Source organism: Zonotrichia albicollis, chromosome 17 (genome assembly GCF_047830755.1).
Source record: "Zonotrichia albicollis isolate bZonAlb1 chromosome 17, bZonAlb1.hap1, whole genome shotgun sequence".
In the NCBI taxonomy this organism is placed as follows: Eukaryota; Metazoa; Chordata; class Aves; order Passeriformes; family Passerellidae; genus Zonotrichia; species Zonotrichia albicollis.
This window is the reverse complement of record NC_133835.1, coordinates 3,983,600-4,011,599: the sequence shown is the minus strand read 5'-3', so window position 1 is coordinate 4,011,599 and position 28,000 is coordinate 3,983,600. Positions and strand designations below refer to the sequence as shown.

At 59.2% G+C, this 28,000-nt stretch overlaps 1 protein-coding gene across 2 annotated transcripts; it reads left to right on the top strand.

Annotated features, from left to right (window-relative positions):
- The first annotated feature begins 1 nt into the window (after position 1).
- Positions 2–27,494, top strand: MTCL2 (microtubule crosslinking factor 2). 2 transcript variants are annotated; one of them, XM_074553808.1, is made up of 16 exons: positions 2–966; positions 8,895–9,119; positions 10,679–10,837; positions 13,215–13,277; positions 16,313–17,524; positions 18,520–18,636; positions 18,750–18,875; positions 19,340–19,570; positions 19,717–19,824; positions 20,064–20,231; positions 21,189–21,440; positions 21,565–21,636; positions 22,008–22,078; positions 22,305–23,745; positions 23,841–23,982; positions 24,870–27,494. In XM_074553808.1, exons 1-16 carry the CDS (start codon positions 238–240, stop codon positions 24,896–24,898), a joined length of 5,145 nt encoding a protein of 1,714 aa, XP_074409909.1. In that variant the 5' UTR covers positions 2–237; the 3' UTR covers positions 24,899–27,494. The 2 variants fall into 2 exon arrangements, with proteins under 2 accessions (XP_074409909.1, XP_005490024.3); XM_005489967.4 differs by having other exon boundaries at positions 5–966; positions 18,517–18,636.
- The last annotated feature ends 506 nt before the right edge of the window (positions 27,495–28,000 follow it).

Here is a 28,000-nt window from a genome sequence, read left to right as displayed (position 1 = left end):
CCACGGGGATGCCCCATCCGCCGGGGTAGGGTGGGCTGGTGCGGCTCCGGGCGGGCGGAGGGGTCGCTGTTGCCGCCAGCACGGCCGCCCCCCGCCTCCCCCCACACACTCCCTCCGCCGCCTTTTGTTCGCCGCCCGCGCTCGTCCCCGCCCGGCGGCGGCGGGCGGAGCCGGGGCCGGGGCCGGGCCGGGGCCGCAGCCGCAGCCGGGGCCGAGCCCAGCGCAGCGCAGCGGGACATGGAGGCCGCGCCGGCAGCACAGCCGGGTCCCCCCGCGCCGCCGCCGCCGCCGCCGCCGCTCCCCGAGAGGAAGAAGAAGCCGCAGCGGGCGCCGTCGCCCGCCCGCCCCAAGGAGGTGCCGGGCTGGTCGCTGGCCAAGAGCCGGCGCGGTGGCGGCGGGGGACACCCGGGCGCGGCCCCGCGGCTGGCGGCGAGCGGCGCGCACCCGCACCCGCACCCGCGGCGCCCGGGCGGCAGCAAGGACGGGCGAGCCGACAAGCGGGGCCCGCCGGGGGCCCGGGCCGGCGGCAAGGGGCCGGCGGGGCGCGGCGCGGTGCGGCCCAAGGGCCGGCGGCACGGAGCCGACACGGCGGCCCCCGCGGCCAGGAGGAGCGGCTCGGGACCGCGCTCGGTGCCCGCCGCGCCCGGGCCGGGCTCGGGGCTGACCGACAGCAGCTCGGAGGTGTCGGACTGCAGCGCCTCGGAGGAGGCGAAGCTGCTGTCGCTGGAGCTGGGGCTGAGCGGCAGCGATGGCGAGTCCCCGGGCAGCGCCCCGCCGCCGCCGCCCTCGGCCGGAGAGGCGTCGCCGCTGCCCGAGGAGCCCTCGGCCGCCTCCGTGGCCAGCAGCCGCCTGCAGCTCAGCACCTCGCTCGCCTTCTCCGACCTCACCGAGGAGATGCTGGACGCCGGCACCGACGGGCTGCTCCGCGAGCTGGAGGACTTGCGCTCCGAGAACGACTATCTCAAGGTGGGCACGGCTCGGGGTGGCATCCCTGTCACAGCTCGGTGTGGCATCCCTGCCACGTCTCTGTGTGCAGTCATATCCCTGTCTCTGTGTGCAGTCATGTCCCTGGCTCGGCGTGGCATCCGTGGCACAGCTCGGTGTGCAGTGGCATCCCTGGCACGGCTCGGTGTGATGTGGCATCCCTGGGCAGTAGTGGTACCGCATGGCATCCCAGGGCACGGGTCAGTCAGGGTCAGCATCCCCTGGCTAAAAATCCCAGCGTGGTTTAACGTCCCCAGAGCTTTGCCGGGCATCTGAGGGCATGGCTCAGCATGGTGCAGCATCCCTGAGCACAATAGAGCATCCGTGGTTATCACAGCATGGCAGCCCTGTGCACAGGGCAGCATGGCACAGCTTCCCTGGCAATGGCATGGCATAGCATGGCATGGCATGGCACAGCATGGCTCAGCATGACACAGCATCCCTGGCAATGGCATGACATGGCATGGCACTGCATCCCAAGGTGTAGCTCCATGTGGCACAGCATCCTTGGGTCCAGCCTGGTGGAGTTCAGCATCCCAGGGCATGGCTGGGCACAGGGCACAGCTCAGCTCAGCCTGGCATGGCTCAGATGAGCAGCACAGCACAGCATGGCTGGGTGCAGGGCTTGGCATGGCTCAGCCCAGCATGGCATCCCTGAACATGGCAGAGCCAGAGAATGCTGGCCTGCCATGCCGTGGCTGGGCTTAACTTGGCACAGCATAGCATGACTGGATGTAGGGTCTGGCTTGTCTAAGCCTGGCATGGCCATGCTGAACTTAGAGCAGAGCTCAGCTTGGCACAGCATGGCCCAGCTGGGCATGGTCCAGCGTGGTGTGGCACTGCTCAGCTCAGTGTTCCATGGCATGGTTTGGCACCAGGCAGCCTTTGGCACAATGTGGGCAGGTTAGCCAGGCATGACCCACCCTGGCACAGCACACTGGGTGCAGCACGACCAAGCCTAGCATGGACCCAGCTTGGCATGGCCAGGCTTGGCACAGCCTGGGCTGGCACAGCTCAGCATGGTATGGATGTGCTCAGCCTGGGACACAGTGTGGCATAACCTGACCCTGTGCAGCTGGGCATGGCCTGGCAGTTGGGCATGGCTCCCTGCTGCTCTCCCTGCTGCTGCTGCCAGACCCTGGGGCCATTTTCCAGCTCTCTTCTTCCCATTGGTTCCTGTGCTCCCTGGGGCCATTTTCCAGGTCTGCCTGGTTCATAGGGGCAGACGTGCTGTGAGGGGACAGGGACACAGAGCCATCATCACACACCAGCCTGGTGGGCACCAGCACCCACCAGGTGCCACGTCCTGGGGTGGCTGCAGGGATTTGGTGCCCTCTGCTCTCCTTCATGGTGGAGCTGTGGCTGAGCTGTTTGGGCAGTCAGCTGCTGGCAAGCTCAGGGCTGGGTACCAGGGCTCCCCAGCTGCCCTTAGGGTGCTGCAGGCTGCAAGTCAGGCCAGCTCTCCGCTGCTGCTGCCCAAGTTTGTGGAAGTGTCAGGATTCCAGCCCGAGGTGGGCACTGGGTGATGCACTGGAAGATGCTCAATCAGGCCCTTTGTCCATCAGCAAAGCCCCAGTGCACGGCTGCTGTCCCAACTCCTGCCAAAATTAGCAGCAACAGCTTAAAGGCTTTGATTTACTGGGGGCTGGAAAAATACAGATGAGGCCCCTGGGCTTCCAAGAACGAGTGCTGCCATTCCTGCTTCCTCCATTGCCACGTGATCTCCTTCCTGGCAAGCTGCAGGCCAGCAGGGAGCGAGTGATTTACCTGCCCTGAGGGCTGGCAGCTGAAACCCCCTGGCCAGGGGCAGTGGGAGAGGGCAGAGCTGCTGGAGGCATGCACCAGGAATGGCCATGGGGATGCTGGCATCATCCCTTCTTTGCCAGGACATGTGCATCCTGCTTATATCCATGTTTCCATGTTGTAGCTCACTTTGCTAACTCTGGAGTAGGAGGTGGCTGGGGTGCTGCCCTGGCTCCAGCTGGGCAGAAGCCCAGTGCACACACCTCTCATGGTCCAAAAAATGTTGGAAGATTTGCCTAGTTTCTCCAGCAAGGAGCAGAAAACTGGGCTGGGCTGCAGCAGAGTGCTGGCTTGTGCCATCTGTGCTAAAAATTCAGGCATTTCAGGATTAAAAACAAAAATAAAGCCCTAACCCGAGGGATTGGCACTGCCCATCTCGGGTGTGGATGAATCAGACTTATCCCAGGTGACTTATTTCCTAGGACTCACCCAAAAAGCTGCAGATGAATATTTTTGTCACGTATTCATCAGCACCAGTGCGTATTTGGAGCGAGATGAAGGTTTTTGGGGGTGGGAGGGAGGGCTTTGGTGACGTTGTGGCACGAGCCAGGCGTGTGTGGTGCTACTACACCCGTGTGATGCACGCTGGGCTTGGGAGCTTCCCAGCAGAGCTCCAGCAGTGCCAGCTCACATCCCATCCTCCCTCAGCTGCCATATAAAACCCACTTGTTTAAGCACATTTTACCCATTTCTTTTTGCACCCCACATTTGTGCAAGGCTCTGCTTTCCTCCTCCTGCTCTGGCTGTGCTGGGATCTCCTCTTGCCGCTGCTCTCAGCTCTCTGCACCTGCTGTGACCCCCCTGGAGGGGTTATTCTGAGTGTTTCCCCAAAAAGGGCTGTTTTCAGAGGCAGCCTGGCAGCCTGGGGAGGGAGGGAGGCGGTGGCTCGGTGTCCTTGCCCCAGCTCGCTGTTGCTGAGCTGTGTGATGGAGAGCAGCTCCCAGCCCTGCTCAGCAGGCTGGAAAATGTGAGATGTGATACGGCAGCAGCTGCAGAGGGACAGGCAGACAAAGAGTGGGCACGGGAGGGTTTGGAGCAAGGGGAGGGGATGCCTGCAAAGCCTCTCCCTCTCCTCTCCTCTGCAAAGGAAGGGGTTTAGGCAAGAGCCGTGTAACCCTGGGAGCTGAGTGCCCTTTCCTGCTGCCTGTCCCCCTCCTGCTCCCTCCCTGAGTCATCCCACATCCCCTGGGGCTCACATGCATTTCCCAGCTCTGTGGAGAGACATTTAATGTGGCTGGGTGCCTTGTTTCCCCCAAGGTAGTCATGCCACCAGCCAGGGCTCTCTGAGAGCCCCCACAGGGTTACTGGGGGCTGTGTCTGGGCAGCTTGGTTGGCACTGAGTCCCTGCTCTGCCTGGGAGCCCCAGTAGCCACCTGCAGAGCTGGGGAGCAGAGCTCTGTCAAGCAGCCACCCTGCAAGGGCTTTTGCAGCCTCTTGCCTTTTTGGATGCTGCACAGCATGGGATGGGCTGCAGAGAGCCCCCAGCTGTTTTCCTGGTAATTTATGGGGGCAGGTGTAAAGCTGAGAAATGTTGATTTTTTCCCCTCACTCCCATTACCAAGGGGGAGCTGCCATGCCAGCCAGGGGCAGGGATCAGCACGACATGGATGGCCAGTGTTGGCTGTCAGAGCTGCTGTTAATGCACTCAGAGAAACCCCTGTGTGTGACATGGGTGTGCCTTGCCCATCCTTTCACCCTGCCATGGGCTTGTGGTGTGCTGCCTTTCCTGCATTCCCCTTGCATCTCCCATACCTGAGCACCCTGGGCAGTTTCCTTTAAAAATCCCCTCTGGTTTTTCTTTTTTTTTTCCCCCCTAGCAAATTCAGGCATAATTCCCTGTGCTGCCTGCCGGGCTGCCTGCTCAGAGTTAATTGAAAGCTGCTGCTTTTGTGCTGTAATCTGGGAGGGAGCCGTGCTTGTTGCTCTCCTGCACTGTAATCCCCATCTTTGCACGGGGCCAGCCGCAGGCACAGCCCTGCCAGCACAGCCAGCTCTGCACAAAGGCTCCTCTGCCTCACACCCAGCCTGCTCCCACCCTTCCTCCTCCTCTGCTGAGGTTTGGGGGGAAACTGCAGGGTGTGCCCCCCAAAATGCTGCCCATCCTCCATGGGCAGGCTGCTGCTGCTGGGATGTGCTTGCCAAGGTTGCCACAGCCAGCTGTGACTGTGCTGTATGAGCCTGTTTTGTATCCTGTGCTTTTTTCTGCTCCTTGGAGATAGCAGGTCCTGCTGGGTTTCACAGTGTGTGCCCCCTCTCTGCTCAGAGCTTGCTGCGTTCTTGCAGGAGCCAAAGTCAGTGTGTAACTCCGCTTGGGTAGGAGATCTGAGGGTTTAATTCTGCTTCTGGTGTGGTCTGCACTCTGAGGTGTGCTCTGCCATCTCTGCTGGTCCCTCTCCTGCCCTGTCACTGCTCAGGGTTATCACCCTAAAGCTCAGGCCTGCCTGCCAAGGTTGCCACAATCAGCCAGGCACAGCCAGCCATGGCTGCAATGCATGAGGCTGTTGTGTGTCCCTTGCTGTTTTCTGCTCCTTGGAGATAGCAGGTCCTGCTAGGTTGGTTGCACAGTGTGTGCACCCTTTCTGCTCAGAGCTTGCTGCATCCTTGCAGGAGCCAAAGTCAGGCTTGGGTAGGAGATCTGAAGGTTTAATTCTGCTTCTGGTCTGGTCTGCACTTTGCTCTGCCATCTCCACTGGTCCCTGTCACTGCTCAGGGTCATCACCCCAAAGCTCAGCCCTTCCTGAAAGAGCTGATGTCCTTCAAGTGCATATGTGGACACAGCTGTTGCCTCCTCCTGCTCTAAAAATGCATGGTTTCTTTTTCCTGAGCTGCAAACAGGCACTTTGCATCCCACCTTTCCGCTCCTTAGCTTCCTTAATAATCTCCCCAGGGAGAGACAGTGTCTCTGAGGTTTGTGCAGAGGAGGATGAAGGTAGGTTGTCTTTTGAGCTCCTCCACTGAGAATAACCTGGCTCCTGTAGCCACGAAATGGGCTGTTTGCTTCTGCAACAATCCCTGGGGCATCCAAATGAGTCTCTCTGGACTGCAGCTTCCCAGCGTTTTTTCCGAGACAGGAGATTTCTAGTGTAAAAAAAATCGTTGAATTTGAACAACCTGTGAAATCTTTGCTGCTGCAGAGATGGGGTGAGCAGGGTGCAGTGCTGGGTGATCCTGGAGGACAAGCAGGGGTGCAGCCCATGGGTGCTGGGAGGCTGTGACTCCCATAGGGATGGGCATTCTGTTGTTTACAGGGTGATGGAGCAGCAGGGCAGTCCCCAGGGCATTTGTGGTGGAGAGAAGTCATTTATCTCCTCCTCTGTGCCCACCTGTCACCATGTCACACTTAATTTAACATCATTTACATTGCTCAATGCCACCCCTGAATTTGGGATGTTTCTGTGGGGTTCCTCCCCTCTCCTTGTTCTGCTCTCACCTTAATCCAATTTTTTTTTATTTTTTGCTGGGTTAGGCATCAGTTCCAGAAAATGTGCAAAGGGTGAGGCTCTGTGGCCATCACAGACCTCTGAAGCTGTGAGGGGACCCCAGTGCACCCCCATGTGCTGCCTTAGCAGATCAGCTCTGTCCTCCAAGCTCTCTCCCTGGCATTTTTCCACTCTCCAGTCCTAATCCCTTTACTGTGGCTTAGCAGCATGCTTTACCTCCGTGGGGCAAACTGGGGCAGGCTGTGGATGCCGGCTGCATGCACTCAGAGGATTTATCAGGTTGTGGATGTGGGTGAATTCCTGCAGCTGGAGAAAAGACAGGCCCTGCTGTGCTGCAGATCCCCCCAGCCCCACTCCCTGGCTGCATTTCCAGGTTTTGCCCAGGCTGGACTCAGCCTCCCCCTAAAATAACGGTTGCTACAACCCAAAGCATAAACAAGCAGGAGCTCTTAGCAGGGCAAGGCCAGGCTTTCTTCCAGCAAATGCAAGATGTGGTTGGGTTTTTTCCAAGGTCCCTGCTCCCTGCCCTGCTCAGCTGCTGCCTGGGAAAGCCACATGGCAAGTGAGAGCTGGAATGGTGAGCACTGAAGGAGGATTGCAGTTGTATTCAAGCCACGATTCTTTGGTGGTGAAAGGAAGGGTTTTCCCCACCCTCTGCAGTGTGCCTGCTCACCTGCAATCCATAATGCCTTTTTATTTACAAAAGCTCTACAAGGAATAGATGCCACAAATCAGCTCTCCTGGTTTGCTTTATGGGGGTTTTGCTGTGGCCCTGCCAGGGTGAGGAGGTGGCAGTGCTGGTGGGGGATTCCCATTGAGTTTGTCACCCCATGGTGCATCCCAGCCCTTGCAGGAACATGTGGTTTGTTCCTGGGCGGTTTCACACCTGTCCAGGAGGTTTTCTCAGACATGTCTGCAGTGATGCCCCTTCACAGCACAGTCTCTGGCTGTCCCTGAACAGCCTGTCTGTCCCCAGGATCCCTGTGCCCATCTCAGAGCCTCGGGGCTGTTTGTGTTCTGAGACAGAACAGAGGCAGATCTGTTCTCAGGACCCTCTGTGTGGAAGCAGAGCAGCAGAGGGTGGCAGGACCCTGGTGGCCATGGTGCCACCGGCTCCCAGGCCAGGGGATAATCCGGGATTGTCTAATTGAGGTTCTTTCTTTGTTACAAAGTGTTTAAAGCCAACAGTGAGCGACTGTGACTCGTCCCTGCAGCTGCAGGCCCTTTCCCCAGGCTTGGCTGCTCCTTTCGGGCAGTTCTTGCAGCTGGGGCTTTGTCAGGCAGGGCGAGTGTGGCAGCCACCGTGCCAGCGCCTGGCAGAGCCAGCACAGAGCTGCCATCTCGGGCTCTAGGGCACTGTCACAGCAATGAGGGGACAGTCCTCTGTCCCCTCTGCCCAGCGGGAATCGGGGCTGAGCATCCCCAATCCTGTGCCACAGCCTTTTGTTCCCTCCCTGAGCATGCCACGGTGCAGAGTGGCAGTGTGAGCCACTCTCAAGTGGCAGTGGCATTGGCAGTGTCAGGAGTCTTTAGTGGCAGGGGTTTTGGCAGGACAGCAGATGCTTGATCCCTCCCAGGAGGGATCCCTGGTCCCACTGGGTCTGGTCAAGGAGGACGGCTGGTGTGGTGGGTGGAGTGTTTGCCTGGGGGATTTGGGCTGGCACCATGTTCATGGTGACGTGGACAGAGCTTGGTCAGTCCCTGGGGAGCAGAGGGGACAGTCCTTGAGTATCCCCATGACCACAGTCCTGTTCTGGGTCAGGAGGTGGCACTGGGGACCCCACAGCAGTCGTGTGCCCCATCCCCAGAGGAGGCTCTGGGCCAGTGTTGGTGCCAGCAGGATGTCACCCTTGGCCCTGCTGTGGCACTGATGCAATTGCTCTGTGCCAGAGGCTCTGCTGTGCTGGAGGAGCTCACTGGGAGAGCTGATGAGGCTGGGAAGAGGTGGAACAGGGACCCAGCCCAAGGGCTGCTGCTTGGTAGCAAAACAAGAGGCAGCCTCTGGTCCCCAGCACTGGTGGCATCTGGTTCATGTCCCCACAATGCCTCCCCTAAGAGCTGTCCTCGCCTGCCGTCTCCTCCTTCCCTCGCCTGCCTCCCTGACACATCTTTTCCAAACATAACCTAATTTTTTCTCCCTGTAGCTGCTGCCTGAGCTGCTCCTGCATCTCCTCTCCCTCCCCCACCTTCCTCTTTCTTTTACCACAAAGACTCTCAGGCGCTTTTGTTGGCTGTTCCCCCCCGCGTGACTGGCTCACCCCTGGGTGACGGCATCCAGCTGGCTCTGAGCCTGCTCTGCAAGGACTGGGCTTGGAGACCTGTGAAAATGGCTCATGGATGGAGGGATGGATGGATGGAGGGATGGATGGATGGAGGGATGGATGGATGGATGGATGGATGGATGGATGGATGGATGGATGGGGGATGGATGGATGGATAGATGATGAATGATGGAGGGATGGATGGATAGATGATGGATAGATGGATGATGGATCCATGGATGGATGGATGGATGATGGATGGATGGATGGATGGATGATGGATGGATGGATGGATGGATGGATGGATGGATGGATGGATGGATGATGGAGAGCCATGGTGGGGCGGTATCACAGGCAAAAAGCAAGCAGAGCAAGCCGCAGGGTCTAACCCACCATCTCCCTGCAGGATGAGATCGAGGAGCTGCGCGCCGAGATGCTGGAGATGCGGGATGTCTACATGGAGGAGGACGTGTACCAGCTGCAGGAGCTGAGGCAGCAGCTGGACCAGGCCAGCAAGACGTGCCGCATCCTGCAGTACCGGCTGCGCAAGGCCGAGCGCCGCAGCCTGCGCGTGGCACAGACCGGCCAGGTGGACGGAGAGCTCATCCACAGCCTCGAGCAGGACGTCAAGGTCAGCCTGGGAGGGCTCCTCCCCACCCAGACACCCCCCACAAGGGGGTTTTGCTGAGTTGTGGGCAGGGGATGTCAGGGCGCAGGGAGCTCTGTGAGGATGTGCAGTTTGTGATGTGCAGTTTGGTTGGAGGCATTACAATTCCCTGCTAGCAGTGTTGATGTGGGAAGTGGGGAGCAGTGCTTTCAGCTCACAGGTCTGAGGGGGTCCTGGTGGTGGAGAGGGCCAGCACTGCCTGAGAATGTGCCTGAAACTGCCTGAAATATGTGAGGCTCATCCTGGGCAGGCTGGAGCCCAGCCCAGCCCTGTGCCCTGGGGCTGAGCTCCCTTGTCCTGCTCCTGTGGGGATGTGATGGGGCCACCACTGCAGGATGGAGCATCATGAGTGTGCAGGGACCAGGACCCTGCAGGCTTGGGAGCTGCTTCTCTCGGCCTTCAGGAAAACCTTGCAGAGCCCCAGGCATGGTGGCACGTGGGGCTGGGGCAGGGACAGGAGGATTTCTGCAGGGTGACGTTGCTTCGCCCTCCAGGAGCCTGGTGAGTGTTTGCTGAGGGCTCTCACCAGCGAGCCTGCTGCCAAGAGGGGGTGCGGTGGCACTCAGAGACAGCTCGGGATGGATGTGCAACAGCTCGAGGACTGACTTTGTTTTTTGAGCAGAAAACAGCCAGTCCTGGAGCCAAGACGTGCCACAAATGCTGGGCTGTGAACCCTCCTCGCTGCCCATCCCTGCTGGGGCCCCAATCCCCTCCCCAAACCACCCATCAGCATCAGCTCCCCCCCAGCTTGGGTGGCTGCTGCCAGAAACACCCCTCCAGCTTCTCCCTTTCTGGGAAAGAAAGCACAGCCCATCCTCGGGGGAGCAGAGCCCAGCCCCATGGCCTGAGATCCTGCAGCAGGGCTTGCTGCTGCCTCCAAAGTGCTCATATCCCAGGCTGTGCAGGAGAGCAGTGGCATTTAGGACACCTCCACAGTGCTCATATCCCAGGCTGTGCAAGAGACCAGTGGCGTTTGGGACAAGTTTTGCTGTCCTGCAAATGCAGGAGTGAATGTTTTGTGTTATTAAGCTCCCTTTATGCTGGGGAGTGCTCCTGTGCAGGGATCTGGAGAGGGGGAGCTCTGGGAGTGATGTAGGCACTCTTCACCCTGGGGCAGCTGCTGCTTTTTCTGTAATGTGATGCAGCAGCTCCTCTTTCTCCTGGCCAGCACAGCTGCTGCCTGCAGCGACAGGCTGCCTGCTCTGCTGCTGCCTACCAGCTCTTCCAGCCTGCTGGGGGCTTCTCCAGCTTTGTGCTGTGGGAAAAAGGTGATTAATGTCTCCCAGCATCATGCTAGGGCTGGGGAAGGCAGGATTTGGCCAGGGGATGGGGATGCAGGGCAGCCTTGCAGCTGGTGAAGGAACAAGAGCAGTCACAGCAGGGACAGATACAAGGACCAGTATCTCCCCCTGAGGAGTAACTGCCTGGTGATCTCCTCATGAGGACTGTGGGTGCCCAGGAGCTGGAGTCTCAGCCCCCTGCACACTGTGCCCAGTCTGGTGAGAGCCCTGCTGTGTCCCCAGGTGGCCAAGGACGTCTCAGTGCGGCTCCACAATGAGCTGGAGGTGGTGGAGAAGAAGAGGATCCGGCTGGAGGAGGAGAACGAGGAGCTGCGCCAGCGGCTCATCGAGACAGAGCTGGCCAAGCAGGTGGTGCAGAACGAGATGGACAAGCTCAGAGAGGTGAGTGGGACCAGGAGGTGTCCCCAAGGCTCTGCTCGTAGCAGGTGTCCTGGCCCTGCATCATGGGATCCCCCAGCCCTGCCTGAGTCACTGAAACTCAAACCGTGCTACAGATGCTTGTGAAACCCAAGCAGCACCTGCCCTCGGCGTGCTCCATCCCACCCTGCTGGCTCTGCCCCAGCCAGGGGGGGCTCTGGGACTTCCCCACTGCTCTGGGGACACTTTATATGTCCCTGGCCACTTGCTCAGCCCAGCCCCCTGGGCCGTGCCCAATTCCATCTGGGCAAAGCTCCAAATGATGTGTGGGGTCCCTGTCCCTGGCAGAGAGCCTGGTGCTGGCTGCATCCTGCAGGTGCCAGCAGTGTCCCAGTGCTGCTGTGGAGCTGGGTGGCTGCACAATCCCCTCTGTGCCCTGGGCAGTCACAAATGTACCCACATGCACAGATCCAGGGCACTCCATGTCACGCTCTGTTTGCAACCAGCTTCTGGCTGGGATCTGTGTCAATCTCAGTGACAGGAAAGGCATCCTGGTGACAGCATGGACTTGAGATCCATTGCAGAGCCCTTGTAACCCACTTCCCTACTGCCCAGGATGCCTTTGGTCCCCGGGGAGCCTCGGGATGGCTCTGGCTGAGCCTCAGGGCAGTGTGGAGGAGGAGGCACAGCCAAGGGAAGGCTCTCACTTCCCCACTGTGCTTCCTGCACAGGCAGCTCGGCATCTCTGGGGCCATCCCTGCTAAAAGCCCAGCTCCTGGGAGGCTGCAGGATCCAGCTGCAGCCATCCCCTGTCAGCCATGGCCGTGCTGGTGACACTCAGCAGCATCCCCCACACTGGTGCCTTGCACAGCCCTGCTAACAGCCGTGAAATGGGTTTCCCTGCAGCTGGGAGCTGGGCTGAATAACAAATGGCAGCTCTGGGAGCTGGGCTGGAGCTCTCGCTCACTGGAAAACAGGCAGGGGAAGTGGTTCTGTGGGGAACTCTGAGAGGCAGGCACTGCTGAAGGGGCTGGGGTGGGACACAGCCCCTCCTGCAGCTGCCTGAGCCCTGGGGACACTGCTGGCTCAGAGATGGTCCCCAAGCTCAGCATGGCACACCCCCAGGCTAGCAAGGGCGTTGGGGTTACTGGCTGATTGCAGAGTGCTAATTAGGCAAACATGAGACAAAGTGAGCTAAAAGCCCTCCTCCTCCCTGCTGCTGCAGGGCACAGAGCCTGGCAGAGCTTGTTAGCAGCCAGAGCCAGGGACTGTGCAGGGCTGCACTCACCCCTAGGGGCTGATTATCCCTCCCTTCCAAGAGGTTTCTCCCATAATTGGATAATTTTAGGGGATCATTCCCAAAGGCACAGGCATTTCCCCCTCTCCTGTCTCCTAAAGGGGTCAGAAAAAGTGGGATCAATCTGGGTACCCCATGCCAAGCCTGCCACACCAAGCTTGGCTTTGAGGGCACCCCAGGGTGGAGCAGTGACAGCCACATCTGCCGCAGGGTGCTGTGCCTGGGGCTCCTTGGAGCTGCCCTTTGCCTGCTGCAGTCCCCAGCAGGGTGTGGGTGAGGGATGTGATGTGGCACTAGCAGCCCCTGGGAGAGGCTCTGCAGCTCCAGCAGCTCCAGGCATGGTCGTGGCCTTAATAGGAAAGCCTGGAGCCCTGCACCTTGGCACAGGCAGCAGCTTACATTTCACAGCTGCTTTCTCTGGCTGGGGGCCTCAGCACCAGCTTGGAAAGAGGTCCAGGGCAGCTGCATGGATCAGCCAGCACTCATGGGAGGCTCTGTGCATGTTCTTGAGGGTCTTGTCCCAGCTCCCTTCCCCAGATAACTGGCTCTGCTCTGGGCACCTCCATTTTTACCATGTTTTTGCTCTGCCTTACTGCTCTGCCTGCCTTCCCCACCTCCCAGCTGTCCTCACTAGCCTGGACATTGTCCCTTGTGTCCCCTTGTGACCTTGAGAGCAGAGTCAGCATCATGCTGCTGAAGGAGCAGCACATATCCCTTGCTTGGGGAGGTGATGGGGAATGTCATCATCTGCTGCTCCCACACTGGAATGTCCTGAGAGCTGTCCCTTGGCCTGGGCATGGATTCCCTGCTGCATGCAGCCCTGACAGGGACAGTGACTCAGCCTCTCCACTCTCCATGGCTCATTTCCTGCTCACTCCTGCTTTTTCACTGCTCCTTTGCCTGCAGGGGGAATTTCTGACCAAACCTCATGATGTGATGCTTGCCAGTCCAGCTGCCTCAAAGCAAAGGGAACACCAGGGCTAGGGTGTTCTCCTGGGGTCCAGGAGCACCTGGGAATGTCAGCACCAATGTCCATGCACGCTGAATCTGTCGTCTGTCACTGCTGGGGTGCAGAGCCATCATAACTCTCTGTTCTTCCTGCAGAACTCCCTGAAGAAGCGGAGCTCTCGCTCCTTGGGCAAGACTGAGAAGAAGCCATCTGTGCAGGTATCAGCACCTGAGCACCCAGGGTGTCACCTGAGCACCCAGGGTACCACCTGAGCACCCAGGGCATGCCACAGTGACCCCCAACCCCCAGCTCATGGTGCCAGCTGGACACTGAGCCCAGACCTGGAGCAAATCCGAGCATGGCAGTGCCATCCCCCCCTTGCAGGGCTTTGCTGCCTCTCAGAGCCCCTGCATAAGGGAGGGATTGATGTGCTGGGCCATCCTCTTTGTCCTCACTCACTCCCTTGTGTCATTTATCAATGGAGCAGCAGTGGCTTTAACCCTTTCCCTGTGTAAGGAGCTGAAGGAGTTTGGCTTTGACATTGCAAAGCTGCTCCTGCTCCTGTGGCTCTTGCAGCCTGTGTCCCTCCAGCTGTGTTTGAGGGTGCCCTGGGAGCTTCACAAGGTCTGGGGGAGCAGAGGGTCCCTGTGGGGATGGCTGGAGGCCACAGCACTCCTGCCCTCTCAGGGGATTTGCCGGTGGCAGCAGGATTTCAGCTGTCACTTGCTGTTGAGCTGAGCTGCTGTGACTCACTAATGCTGTTACCAGGGCTTGGAGAGGCAGAGCTGCTGTTGCAGGGATAGAAAGGCAGGAGGAAAAATCCTCTTTTAAAGGCAACAGACCTGAAGGGTTTATTTTGGGGAACAGATCTGCTCCCCCAAAGCTGGGACATGGAGGCAGACCATGGAAAGACACTCCTGACATGCTGCTGAGTGTCTGCCAGCAGGAGCCCTGAGCAGCCCAAGGGGTTTGGGTGACCTGTGTCCTTCTTGGCACAGGCCCTTCTGTGCAGCCACAGGACAGAGACCCCCAGGCCCTCAAAGACTTTCCCTTCCAGTCCTTATTTATCATCTCCCTTTAACTCCATTCTTCAGAGCCCTTTCTGGCCAGCTGATGGTCCCAGCATCCTTCCCCTCAGTTCCCCAGAGAGCACTTACAGCCAGCTCTGCCCTGAGGTGAGGGAGCTCCTCCATCACCCCTTTCCTGAAGCTGAGCCCCTCATCTGCCTCCTCCTGGGGCAGGAAACAACCCCAGCCCCCTCTGCTTCCCCATGGAACTAAGGCCCTTCATCTTGGGGTCAGAGTGGCCCCAATTCTGCTTGGACCAGTGTTCCAGGAACTCTGGGCTTCCCCAGGTGGGTGCAGATGCCCCTGGATGTGACCCCCATGGGCTCCCTGTCCCTGCTCAGCTGTGGCTGGTGGCCCTGTGGCACAGATGCTGTGACTCATCTGTGGCTTCCTGGGCCCCTTTCCTGCCTGGCTGTGCTGGCTGAGCTTCAGCACTCCCCAAAAATGGAGCTGGGAGGGGACAACTCAACACTGAGATCTCCCCAGACCCCAGGAGCACTCCAGGTGGTCTTGGGGACCTGTGTGTGTCTCTTTGCTGATGCCATAGAGGGACACACTGGGTTGCTGCTTTTTTTTTTCCCCCTGGAAAAACAGGAACTGAGGTCATGTCTGCTCTGCCCACAGCAGCCCTCCCCTAATCTCCTCACCTAATTAGGGGGGCACAGCTTTAATGCTCCTTAGTGAGGTCGTGTCCCGGTGCACAAGCATGGAAGTGCAGCAGGGTGGTTCCTGTGGTCACTGCAGGACATTTAGGGAATAAATGGCACCCCAAACTCATGGGAACCCCCTTTCCATCACCCCTGGCCTTGTTATGAGCAGTGCAGGAAGTCAGCAGAGTAAATACTGCTGTGGGGTTTGGGATGAGCATGGGTGTGGCTGGGGGTGCAGAGCACCCAGAGAAGGGGGCAGCTTGTTTTTTCCAGCAAGAAAGGGGGAAAGGGGGTGAGTTCAGCCAGGCAGAGGGGTACCAGGGCCAGCAGCCACCCAGCCAAAGGGCTTGGGCATCTCCCGCACTGCCCAACTGCAGTGGGTGCAGCGAGCTGAGAGGCACAGTCCAGCCAGTCCCCTCCTGGCAGTGACCACAACACAGCTCAGAGCACTCAGGTGACCCCAGGGCACGGGAAGCTGCGAGCTGGACGTCAGGAAATCCTGGTCCTCCATCCAAAAAGCTCCCAGAGCAGAGAAACGGTCTGTCTGGGCAGACAGCCAAGAGCCTAACTGCTGAATAAAAAAAGAACACATGGAGAAACGGTCCTGGGAAGCAGAGGGCCTTGGGAAGGGACTGGTGAGCTGGTGCTGAGGCTTTGCCTGGGTTTTCAGTGCCCTGGCAAGGTGGTGGCAGCAAGGCTGGGGGTTGGGACTTTGAGAGGTTTTCAGCTGCTTCTCTGCCCTGTGATGAGAGTGGAGGCTGAGCAAGAGAAGCAGAGCCCTGATGAGGGCATTTCAGTGGCAGTTTTGGAGAGGAAGCCTTAAAAACCCTGTGGAGTCCTGAGACCTTTCCCTTCCCCTCTGCCCTGTTGTGGATCAGGCTGGACTTCGTCCACACACCCCTGGTAGTGGCTCAATGTCCTTCTTGGGGCAAGACCCCAAGGTCTCCTCATCCAGGGCATCCTGTCCCATCTCCAGGCTCGCCCTGAAAGTCTCCAGGATGGATCTCAAAGCTTTTCCTCCTCCAGGAGCAGAGCCAGCAGCTTCCCTGGGATGACTGGCATGGGAGGGTGGCTGTGACGGTGTTCACAGGAGTTCTTGGATGAGGGAAGAGACGAGAATCTGATTCTATGTTTCAGAAGGCTGATTTATTATTTTATAATCTATATTACATTAAAACTATACTAAAAGAATAGAAGAAAGGATTTCATCAGAAGGTTAGCAAAGAATAGAATAGCAAAGAATGATAACAAAGGTTTGTGGCTCAGCTCTCTATCTGAGCCAGCTGACTGTGATTGGCCATTAATTACAAACATCCAGCATGGGCCAGTCAAAGATTTACCTGTTGCATTCCACAGCAGATAATCAATGTTTACATTTTGTTCCTGAGGCCTCTCAGCTTCTCAGGAGGAAAAATCCTAAGGAAAGGATTTTTCTTAAAAGATGTCTGTGACAGGTGGCACATCCCCAGGGCTCTCTGGGGATCACCATGGTTCCTGGGAGCATCTTTCTAACACCCACCCCCTCTGGGTCCCCAGGAGGACAGCGCAGACCTGAAGTGCCAGCTGCATTTTGCCAAGGAGGAGTCAGCCCTGATGTGCAAGAAGCTGACCAAGCTGGCCAAGGAGAACGATGGCATGAAGGAGGAGCTGCTGAAGTACAGGTCCCTCTACGGTGACCTGGACAGCTCCCTGTCCGTGGAGGAGCTGGCTGACTCCCCCCATTCCCGCGAGGCCGAGCTGAAGGTCCACCTCAAGCTGGTGGAGGAGGAAGCCAACATCCTGAGCAGGAGGATAGTGGAGCTGGAGGTGGAGAACCGCGGGCTGCGGGCGGAGATGGACGACATGAAGGGCCAGGGGGACAGGGAGCTGCCGGGGCAGGACGCGCGGTTCCTGGCGGGCGTCTCCGGGGACGCGGGGGACACGGTGGCCGAGCTGCGGCGGCACCTGCAGTTCGTGGAGGAGGAGGCCGAGCTGCTGAGGCGCTCGCTGCTGGAGCTGGAGGACCAGAACAAGCTGCTCCTGAACGAGCTGAGCAAGTACAAGTCGGAGCACGAGCTGGACGTGACGCTGTCGGAGGACAGCTGCTCGGTGGTCAGCGAGCCCTCGCAGGAGGAGCTAGCCACAGCCAAGGTGCAGATCAGCGAGCTCAGCGGCAAGGTGAAGAAGCTGCAGTACGAGAACAGGGTGCTGCTGTCCAACCTGCAGCGCTGCGACCTGGCCTCCTGCCAGAGCACCCGGCCCATGCTGGAGACCGATGCCGAGGCCGGCGACTCGGCGCAGTGCGTGCCCACCGCCGGCTGGAGGGACGGTGTGGGCAGCAGTGAGGCCGACGGGCAGGACAGGGGGCTGGGCACTGGGAAAGTGCCCGATGGCCCTGCCAAACTGCTCAAGCCCAAGGACCTGGAGACCTTGCTGGGCATCCGGGACCAGGCGACGCTGGTCAGCAAAGCGATCGACGTGTTGATTTCGGATGCCAACGGGTTCACCGCGGGGCTGAAGGCGTGCTTGGACAATGAGTGTGTGGGGGTGCTGCTGGGAGAGGCGGTGGGCAGCGGTGGTGACAGCCCCAGCGATGCCAAGCTGATGAACGTGCTGCTGATGAGGCTGGGCGTGCTCCAGCAGGACCTGGGCTGCTTCGTGAGGAAGGTGGACCACCTCACCAGTGGCTTCAAGGAGCACACAGACTCGTTCTCCTTTTCCAGCCCCAGCAGCCACGATGTCACCAAAGAGCATGCCTCTGACTTCCAGGTATGGCTTCTTCCCACATCCCTCACAGCAGCTGCCGCTTTATTTGCCACCACGTTTCCTCCTGCTTTAATGGAGCAAACCCTGATCCCCACTGTAACCTCCCTCCTGCCTCTCCAGAGCAAAATCCAAACTAACACCTCACTGCATGCCAGTGGCACCGGGGACAAGGTAGGACTCTGCTCCAACAGAGTGTGCCCAGGGCAGGAGGCAGTGGGCATCCTGGCACAGGCTGGTTGTGCCAAGGCTGCCCTGCCCATGGCCAGGGGCTCTCAGGTGCAATCCCACCTTAGCAGGGACTGATGTTTTGGCTGCTCTGCCTGGCTTAGACCAACATTGTGTCTCAGAAGCTCTTTGCTTGTTGGGGATGAGCTGGGTGGGAGGAGAGCAGTCTGCAGCCTCCAAAAGCAGCCCAAATTGCAGGGACCCCACTTGCAGGAATCCTCCATCCCCAGAAACACCCAGGCAGGGTAATTTGGAGAGCAAAGGCTTTAGGGCAAATCTGCATCCGGGGGAGAACACCTTTGGAGCAGTGCAGAGCAGCTCATGCCCTGCTGTCCCACTGTCCTCAGGGGTCCCAGCTCGTGCCAGGGGTGTCAGTGGTGGTTGGGGCTGCAGGCACAAGCCCCTTTCTGGAGCACACTCCCTTGTTCAGAGTCCTATTGTTCTGCATGTGGTCCCCCCAGCCCGAGGTCCCAGTCTCCCCCAGTCACTGCATGGCACCGTAACTGGTGTTTGCACATTTTTTCCCTCTTTCTCTCTTTTTTCCCCTTTCCCCAAACTATCCAGGCCACGTGTCTCCTCATCCTGTGTTTCCTTTTGGTTTCCGCATTGTCTCCCGCCATGGTGATGAAGCTCCTTCTCCTCCTCATCCTTTTTGTTGTCTTGTAGTTCTTTACTGTTTCGGAGACCCATTGTTTTGTTTTCTGTTTTGTTTTTTTTTTCCCCCTTCCCGCTCTTTTGGTTTGTTCTCATTAACTTGCCCACGCATGCAGCAGCCTGATTTTAGGGACGCCGACCCTTTCCGCATCCCCCATGCCAAGGACACGGACCCCGCCCATGCCCGGAGCTACAAACCCTGCCGGGCTGAGGAGAACGACTCCTACGCCACCGAGGTATGGCACAGCCTGGGAGCCGTGTCCCCTCGGCCAGAGGGCTGTGGGACAGGCTTTGGGGAGCTGGGGACAAGGGAAGTGCAGGGCAGCTTTGCCATCCCCTTCTGTTACAGATGAAGGAGCTGCAGCTGGTGCTGTCCGAGGCCAACGAGAGCCTGCGGGGGCTGCAGGAGCAGCTCTCACAGGAGAGGCAGCTGAGGAAGGACGAGGTGGAGAACTTCTCACAGAAGATCTGCCAGGTGAGTAGGGAACAGCCTCTCCCCCTGAGAGACAACTGTCCTCAACCCATGGCACTGCCACCTCCAGCCTCAGCCCTATGACCCACGTGGGGACTTGGGTGTCACCTGGGAGCACACACAGCATGTCCTATTTTCAAGGCTGAGCACGCTCCTTGCCCATGGAGCCATGCAGGGCTTCCCCCATGGCCCTGCTGTCCCCCCAGCATGCTCCCAGAGTGGTGCAGCTCCCCTGGATGAGGATATGGGGCTGGCACCAGGCTCATGTCCCATTTTCAAGGCTGAGCACACTCCTCCTTGCACATGGAGCCATGCAGGGCTTCCCCCGTCCCCAGCATGTTCCCAGAGTGGTGAAGCTCCCCCAGATGGGGATATGGGGCTGGCACCAGGCTCAGCCCAGACCCTGGGGGGGAAGCATCACATGGCTGCCACCAGTGCTTGTCCTGGAGCCACTCATCTCTCCATAGTTGAAGGAGGACCACCAGAAAGCACTGCTGCGGCGGGAGTTTGAGCTGCAGAGCCTCAACCTGCAGAGGCGGCTGGAGCAGAAGTTCTGGAGCCAGGAGAAGAACCTGCTGGTGCAGGAGTCCCAGCAGTTCAGGCAGAGCTTCCTCCTGCTCTTCATGAAGCTCAAGTGGTTCCTCAAGCGCTGGCGCCAGGGCAAAGTGGTGCACAGTGAGGGCGAGGACTTTCTGGAGGTACAGTGGGCTGTCATGGAGGGGAGACCACACTGTTGGGTGTGTCCCTCATGCCTCTTTGTCCTGCCCAGGGCTGTTTGGGTGTCCCCCATCCTGCCCAGGGGCTGTGGGTCCCCATATCACCCCAGCCACGGTGTCACCCACAGGTGAACAGCATGAAGGAGCTGTACCTGCTGCTGGAAGAGGAGGAGCTAGCCCCACAGCAACAGGCAGACAACAAGATGTGTGCTGGGGACACCTGGACCCCCAACACGGTGAGCAGGGTCCCCATGAGCCCAGGGGGTGGATCAGGGTAGGATCAGGCCCTGCTGTGGCTGGTGGCTCCTCTTGGGGTGTATGCCTGGGTGGGGATGGTCCCCTGCCCTGGTGGCTTCCCCTGTCCCTCACCTTGGCGGCAGCCTGCAGGGCTGGGATGCAGAGAGGACAGCTCCCACAGAGTCCCACCCTGTTGAGTCCCCTTGTGCTGCCTGTGCTCACCCTTGTTCTCCTGCAGCCCAACGAGTGCATCAAGACTCTGGCAGACATGAAGGTGACCCTGAAGGAGCTGTGCACGGAGCTGCGGGAGGAGCGGCGCGGTGCCAGCGAGCTGCAGCAGCAGTTCACCAAGGCCAAGGCTGCCTGGGAGATGGAGCGTGCTGAGCTCAAGTGCCACATCGCCCAGGTGGGAGCCCTGGGCACCCCATGGGCTGGCAGAGCCCCCCCCGTGCCTGCTGGGGGGCTGGGGGTCTGCCTGTGCCCTGTGCCAAGCGCTGGGCTGGGAGCAGGGTGGCACTGTGGGAATCTTAATTAGCAGCCACTCAGGCAGGAGAGTTTCCATGGCAACGGGGCTGGCATGGAAATCTGCCTGTGGAGCAGCAGAGGATGCTCTTTATTCCTCTGTCTGGGGAGGGTGGGATGGGACAGGGGCTCAGCATCCCCCCTGAGGACAGGCAGCTGAGAGCAGCATCAGAGCCCACCTTTTCCCCACCCTGAGGATCCCTGTGGATGCTGCAGAAGGGATGCAGGGCTGCAGGGAAGGCAGGAGGTGGAGGAAGGGCAGCCTGGGCAGTGGGGGAAGCTCCTGCCTGTTGGATGAGTCTCACCAGTCCCTCAGCCCTGCCCTCCCAGTGCTGAGAGGTTTCCATTCATGCTGTGCTGGCAGCAGCCCATGGCTGCACATCAGCTCTGCTCCCCAGCACTTTCCAGGCAGGATTTCTCCTGGCAGAGCATGAGTCCCCAGTTCCCATATCTCCTCCTCAAAAGCAAGCAGAGCAGCTATGGTGGCACCACCCCACTGGTGCTGCATCCTTGGGGGCCACTGAGGTGATGGTGCCCCTCTCCAGGAGCCATGTCCTGCAGGCAGGAGCACAGCCAGGCCAGCAGGACATTCAGCCTGTGTCCTGCTGGGTGACCATCTGCTGGCCAGCTGGCATGTTGTGGCTGCAAGCCATGGCTTGGCTGTGCCATGGGCAAGCCATGTTGTGTGTGTCACGTCCTTGGGGACATGCTTATTGCCCAGCCCGGCAGCATGGGACTGGCACTGGCAAGAGGGATGCCTGCAGCCCTGCCTGTTTGCTGGAGATGTCCAGCACCACACTGGAGCCCTGGGTCCCTCACAGCCACCACCGTGTCCCCACAGCTGGAGTCAAAGGCAGGCAAAGGGATCGCAGAGCGTGCGCTGCCAGACTGGAAGGTGGCACTGAAGAGGGAGCGTGAGGAGCACCAGCATCTCCTGGCTGAGTCCTACAGCGCTGTCATGGACCTCACCAAGCAGCTGCAGATCAGCGAGAAGAACTGGAACCAGGAGAAGGTGGAGCTGCTGGCTCGCTTCAAGGAGGAGCAGCAGCAGGCAGAGCAGCAAGCGAAGGACCTGCAGAACAAACTCAACCAGGTATGGTGTCCCCCATCCTGCACGTGTCCTCCAGCCTCTGCTGCTTGCCCCAAGAATGTTTCGTGCTTTAGCTTGCCCAGAGAGGCTCATGTTTCACCTGTTGAGTGACCAATACATTCTCCAGTTGCAGAAAGGATCCAATCCATGGGCATTGAAGCACTCTGAAATGGAGAAGCACGGCAGCAACTGGAAAGAGGTGGGTAAGAGAGGGTGGAGTGCTCTCAGGATGCTCCTGGAGCCCAGATCTGTGCTAAGGGTTAGATTGGAGGATGTATGAACCCAAATTAACACCCCTTTAAACAGCAAATGAGGCTGCAAGGGAGAACACCAGGAGAATGTGAGCATGAAGGGCATGGCTGAACCCCCAAGAGCTTCTTTTTATAAAAAGCTGATTTTAAATAGATGTGGTTGCAGCAAGCCCCATGCAGTCCCAGGACTGCTGTGCCTCGGTGTGTGGGGAAGCTGGTGGTGCTGGAGGGGAGCAGATGCAGCCCCTGAGCCCCAGCCCATCTCTGTGCCCTGGTCCTGTGCCTTCTGACCCTGGAGCTTTCTCCTGTGCCCTCCTAGGCTCTCAATGAGAAAATCACAGACAAGGAGACAATCTCTGAAGCAGAAGCCAAGGGAACCAACCTCAAAAGGTGAGTGTGCTGATGCCTCCATAGCCCCTGGAACATAGAAGGCTTCCCTGAGAGTCACGGGGGAGATGCAACCCTGTTCCATGATAGTCCTGGAAGCAAAGGGCTCCCTGTGAGGAGCAGGACTGGGTGCTCAGGAAGGTCCCATTGGGGTGGGAACAGTGTGTCTCAGCTGTCCCCAATCCTCTTCCCTGCCTTGTTTTGATCCCTGTCCTCTCTCCTCCCACAGGACCAAGTCTGTTTCCTCCATGTCAGAGTTTGAAAGCTTGCTCGACTGTTCTCCCTACCTCTCTGGAAAGACCGTGCCAGGGCTGGGTGACCATGCCCGGTGCAAAAAGTCATCCTCAACCACCCAGATGCTGCCCAACGGGATCCGGGACAGCACCAGCCTCCCTCCCTCCAACTGTACATATGTGAATATCGAACAACCTGTCCCCGACAGCCTGGCCAAGGAGAAGCTGGGCATCTCCTCCTGGGACTACTCACGGGCAAGCAGCCTCTCTGGGCACGACCCAGCTCAGAAACAAATCCAGAGGAGCTACACGGCCCCCGACAAGACAGGGATCCGCATCTACTACAGCCCGCCGGTGGTGCGGCGGCTGGAGGCGCCGCTGGTGCACAACAAGGAGGGCAAGATCATGATCGAGCCCGGATTCCTGTTCACCATGGCCAAGCCCAAGGAGCCGGAGGAGTCGGCCAGCGCCGAGGGCACCTACAGCCAGTGGCTGTGCAACTTCTCCAAGCAGCAGCAGGAGCTGCTGGATGGTGGCACAGGGGAGAGCGCGGTGCCGCCGGTGCCGCGCTTCCCCTCCTCGCTGCACGACCTGGAGATCTCCGGCAACATGAGCGACGACATGAAGGAGATCACCAACTGCGTGCGCCAGGCCATCCGCTCCAGCTCGCTCGAGAGGAAGGTGAAAAGCACCTCCAGCCAGACCGTGGGGCTGGCCCACGTGGGCACACAGACCATCCAGACGGTGAGCGTGGGCCTGCAGACCGACCTGCCCCGTGCTGCCGGCATGCATGGCAAGAGCTGGTCCCCGCGCAGCTCCTCCCTCGTGTCCGTGCGCAGCAAGCAGATCTCCTCCTCCCTGGATAAGGTCCACTCCAGGATCGAGCGGCCGTGCTGCTCCCCAAAATACGGCTCTCCGAAGCTCCAGAGGAGGTCTTCCTCCAAGCTGGACGCCTCCAAGGACAGGAGCCTGTGGAACTTGCACCAGAGCAAGCAGAACGGCTCTGCCTGGGCCCGCTCCACCACCACCCGTGACAGCCCCGTCCTCAGCAACATCAACGATGGCCTGTCCAGCCTGTTCAGCGTGGTGGAGCACGCGGGCAGCACCGAGTCCATCTGGAAGCCGGGCTGCCCTGAGAGCAGCCGGGCCAAGCCCGAAGCACCCAAGTACGGCCTCGTGCAGGAGTTCTTCAGGAACGTCTGCGGGCGGGCACAGAGCCCCACTGCCCCCCAGGAGAAGAAGGAGGCGACTGGGGAAGAGAGCAAGAGAGCCGAGCACCCCAGCCCCGCCACCCACCACGAAAACATCTCCCGTGTCTTGAACAAGAAGGTCCTCAAGCAGGGCAGCTGCGAGGACCCCAAGCCCTCGTCCCCTGGCCAGGGCAGTAAGGACGCAGCCCTGCGGGACCCCGACCTCATCTCGGCTCTAGCCAGCGAGGTAACGAGGCACAGAGGCCCCCGGGGTGTCCCGCCGTGGCGGGGGACAGGGTGCCTGACCCCTCTAACTCCGCTGTGCCCTGTCTATCTTTGCAGGACACGGCGTGTGACTGCAGCTCCCAGTCCCTCACCTCGTGCTTTGCCCGGCCGTCCCGCTCCGCGGTCCGCCACTCCCCCTCCAAGTGCAAACTGCACCCCGCGGAGCCCCCCAGGGCGGAGGAGAAGCCGGGGGCCTCGAGTGAGTGAGGACGGGGGGCCGGGGGACGCAGCGTGCCTGCCATCCACTGTCCTGCCGGAAGAGCGCCCGCGCTGAGCCCGCGGGGCCCCTCGCGGAGGCGGCGCGGGCTCATCTGTCTCCTAAACGTCCCCTCGGCCCCGGGGACGCTTACGAAGCAGATGTGGAGCCAGAGGTAGCCCCGGGGTGCGGGGACACCCTGGCAGGGTGGCTGCATCACCTCCTGCCTGTGCAGAGGTGGTACCGGGGCATCCTGGCTGGTGCCACCGCACCGGGAGTGTCAGCGAGACCCTGCTGTGCCGAGGGCTGAGAAGGGGAGAGCAGCCAGGGGAGGCTGCTGCTGTCGATAGGGAGGGCCGGGCCGCTGTAAGGGTGATGCTGCAGCCACCCCGCGGATGGAGGGTGCTGGTGCTGGCTGTGGCTGCAGCATCCTGCCCATCCCGGGCCCGTTGCCCGATTGCTGTGCGGTTGCATCAGCCGCGGGCTGAGTGTGCTTCCCCGGCAGGAAGGAGGAGGGAGGCTCCCTGTGCTCACCCGGGCTGGGCTGGCTGGGGGCCCTCCTCGGCCACCCTCCTGCTCTTGGGGTGCTGCTGAGGCCCTTGGCTGCTGGCAGGGGTCCGGGTGGTCCCCGGGCTCCTCCAGCTGCAGGTGGGGATCACTGGGTGCACAGCGTGGGGAGAGGTGGCCTGTGCCTCTGTGTGTGTGTGTGTGTGCACATCCCCTGCTCCCAAGGGGTTGTGGTGCCCCTGCCTTGCACCCACCTCCCTGCTTGGGGCCACTTGTAGTTATTTCTTCTCCAAGTGCTGAATATACATATTTCTCTTTTTTTTTTCTTTTCTCTTTTTTTTTTTTTCGTTTCTCCACTTCTGGCCCTGCCCAACTCCGGACAGCCTGCAATGTAAAACCAAGTGCATTTTAAAAATACCGAAATGAGCTACTTTGGAGAGGCACCAATTGGATTAAGAGATTGTGGTTTGGGAGGCTGCAGCGTGGCCCGTGGTCTGTGCCGCACATCCCTCTGTCACCACCAGAAAAAGCCTTACCCAGGGAGGGAGGGGGCAGCAGCCACAGCCCCCACAGCACTGCAGAGCTCCTGGGGCTGGGGGACTGCGATCCAGTCCCACTCAGAGCAGCGTTGGTTCCCCTGTGCAGCTCCAGGAGAGAACAGAGATTTCTGAGGCAGCTGCCTGACCTATTTTCCAGCCGCCTGCCAGGGGCCAGGCAGGGATTCACCCAGATGGAGCTGCCTGCAGGTGCCTGGGGCTCAACGCATTGCTCTGGGGCTGTGTGCGCCTTGTTCTGGGGGCTCTGTGCACAGCTCCAAGGGCTCTGCATTGCCCCAGGGGCTCCATCCACTGCTCCAAGGGCTCTGCATTGCTCTGGGGCTCTGTACAGTGCTCCAGGGGCTCTGTACGCTGTTCCATGGGCTCTGTGCATCACTCTGGACCTCTGTACACCACTCCCAGGGCTCTGTGCATTGCTCTGGAGCTCTGTACACCACTCCCAGGGCCTCTGCACATTGTCATCTGGCAGTTTCTCTAAAGAACTGCCGGTGCTGCCGAGGCTGCTGCCCTCTCCTGCCCGCAGCAGCTGCTGCATCACTGCCACGTCGCAGCCTCCGTCAGCATCTCCGTGACAGCCGCTCACTGCCAGTGTCCCCGGACACACCAGCATCAGCCAGGGCCCAGCAGGCCCACTACCCATGGCCTTTTGCTCCTGCAGCACCCAGCCAGCCCCCGGGGCACCCTCATCACCCAGCTGGGTGCTGCCCACCCTCACCAGCAGCCAGGGCCGGGCTGTGTCCCTGCCTGCCACGGAGTTGTTGGGTCCAGCACTGCCACGGGCAATCTCCTGCTGTACATAGATATTTTCGGGGTGGTTTTTAGCATTTTCATGGATAATCGGGGTTTTGGTTTGGTTTGGTTTTTTTTTAAAAGACTCTCTACTTTTTTGGAATGTGGTTTCTCATTTTTAAAACTGCCTTTTAATTATTTGTAATATTGGTCAGTTCTGTCTTACTCTGTAAATAGTGGTGCTGAGCATTTCCCAGGGGGGCTGAGATGAGGCTGGCAAGGAATTTGTGGGGAAAATTTGCTTGAGATGTGGAGGTGGCTGATTCTACTCCAGCCCCTCCATGATTCTGCCCCTGTCCACATGCCAGTGCCCAGCCTGGGGTGAAACCTGAGGTGTTTTGGGTAAAGCCGTTTGCCCCTGCCCTGTCCTCCTGCTTCCTCTCACCAGCCCATGCCAAGGTCGCATGAAGGGCACCTCCTGCCCCGATGACAGGCTCTCTGCACACCCCATCCTGCACCCCTGTGTCATGCCTGCTTGTTGTGTGATGAATAAAGGCCCTGCAACCCCTCACCCCACCCTTGGTGCTGCCTTCCCATGCTGTGGTGGGGGACCGTGCTGCCTGTCCTGTCTGGGGCAGTGCTGCTGCAGAGGGAGGTGTGGGGTGACCTGATCCTGTGCCTCTGTTCCTGCCATCCTGCCTGCTGCCCAGCCCACACGTGGTGTCCCATGCTCTCCTCACCCACCTGTCTGTCCCTGGCACGGTCCCCATGTGCTGACCCCAGCTGTGCCACACCAGCAGGGCTCCTTGTGGATCCTCACTGCCAGCACTGTCACCAGGCTGCCCTCAGCTCTGCATTGTCCCTGTGGTGCGCTGGTGTTTGTCACAGCTGCCGTGTGCCATGCCAGCCTGCCCAGCAGCTCACCCCAGCCTGCACACACACCCACATCCCCCTTCCTCTGCTGCCCATGGCTCCCTGCCCTTGTGCCCTTCAGTTGGACTTGATGATCTCAGAGATCGTTTCCAACCTTAATGATTCTGTGATTCCCTGACCACCTGCTGGTCCCAGCCTTCCCTCAGGTTCATTCCATTAAACTGTTCCACCCTGAGGTCCTCCATCACCCACTAAAACCCACCGTCCTTCTTTGGCTCTTCCGTCATCATTCATGTCCTATCCCTTTCATCCCTTATCTTTGATCTGCCATGTTCCATCCCTCTTTATTGTGCTCTTTCATCAACCCTAACCCAACCCAGCCCTCCTTCCTGTGCTACTCCATCCCATTCCTCCTTCCGTTGTTCCCACCGTACCCCATCCCTCCTGTGTATCTTCTTTTATGTCTCAACCCTTCTTCTACTGCTTCTCTGTTGTTCACCCATCCCTCCTTCCTTGCAGTGATCTACTGTGTCCCATCCTTCCCTGCCACCCACCTCCATCACCCAGCAGGTCCCATCCTTCTTTTCTGTGCTCATCCATCAGCCACCATGTCTTGTCCCTCCTTCCTGTCCTGCATCCTCCTTTGTGTCCTGTCCTTTCTTTGTGCTCCACTGTCGCTCACCACCTCCAATCCCCCCTGTTCCCCCCACTCCCTTCACATCCCATCCCTCCTTCCATGCCCCTTCCAGTGTGCTGTCATCAGCTGTGTCCCATCCCTCCCTGCCTTGCTGTGCTCCTCCATTACCCACCATGTCCCCTCCCACCCCCTTGTGCTCCTGCATCCTCTCCCTCCTTGTTCTCCTCCATCACCCACCACCTCCCATCCCTCCTTCCTTTGTTCCTCCACTGCCCTCCATATCCCACCCTCCAGTTTTCCTGCCACACTTCGATCCCATCCCTCTAATCTGCTCCTCCATTCACCCCATCCTGTTCCTTAGCTTCATTCACCCCCACCTTCTTCTCATGTTTTTTCCTTCTTCCCCTTCACCCTGCCCCATCCATCCTTGCCTTGCTTTGCCTCCAGCTTTTCCTTTCATATTCATGTCAACATTTCACTGTCTTCTTCAGCTCCCCCCACCACTGCCCTCTACATCTTACCATTAATTTATCGCTGCTTATTCTCCATTAGTTCCCACCTTCACCCCAACCTCCTCCCCTCCTCATCTTCTCCACATCTTTCTTCATCCTCTTCTCTCTTCCTCTCTGCTCTCTTAATGTCCTTAACTTCTCCACCCTCACCTCCCACTATTTCACAATCCTTTCAACTGCTAATGTCACCCAATTTTACCTTCTTA

What these genes read in the sequence shown, in the direction of transcription:
- MTCL2 (XM_005489967.4), top strand. Translation starts at nt 238, where the DNA reads ATGGAGGCCGCGCCGGCAGCACAGCCGGGTCCCCCCGCGCCGCCGCCG. An exon ending in AGAAGAAGCCATCTGTGCAG is followed by an intron (nt 13,278 to 16,312) that starts GTATCAGCACCT and finishes CTGGGTCCCCAG; the next exon opens with GAGGACAGCGCAGACCTGAA. An exon ending in AGGGCGAGGACTTTCTGGAG is followed by an intron (nt 19,571 to 19,716) that starts GTACAGTGGGCT and finishes TGTCACCCACAG; the next exon opens with GTGAACAGCATGAAGGAGCT.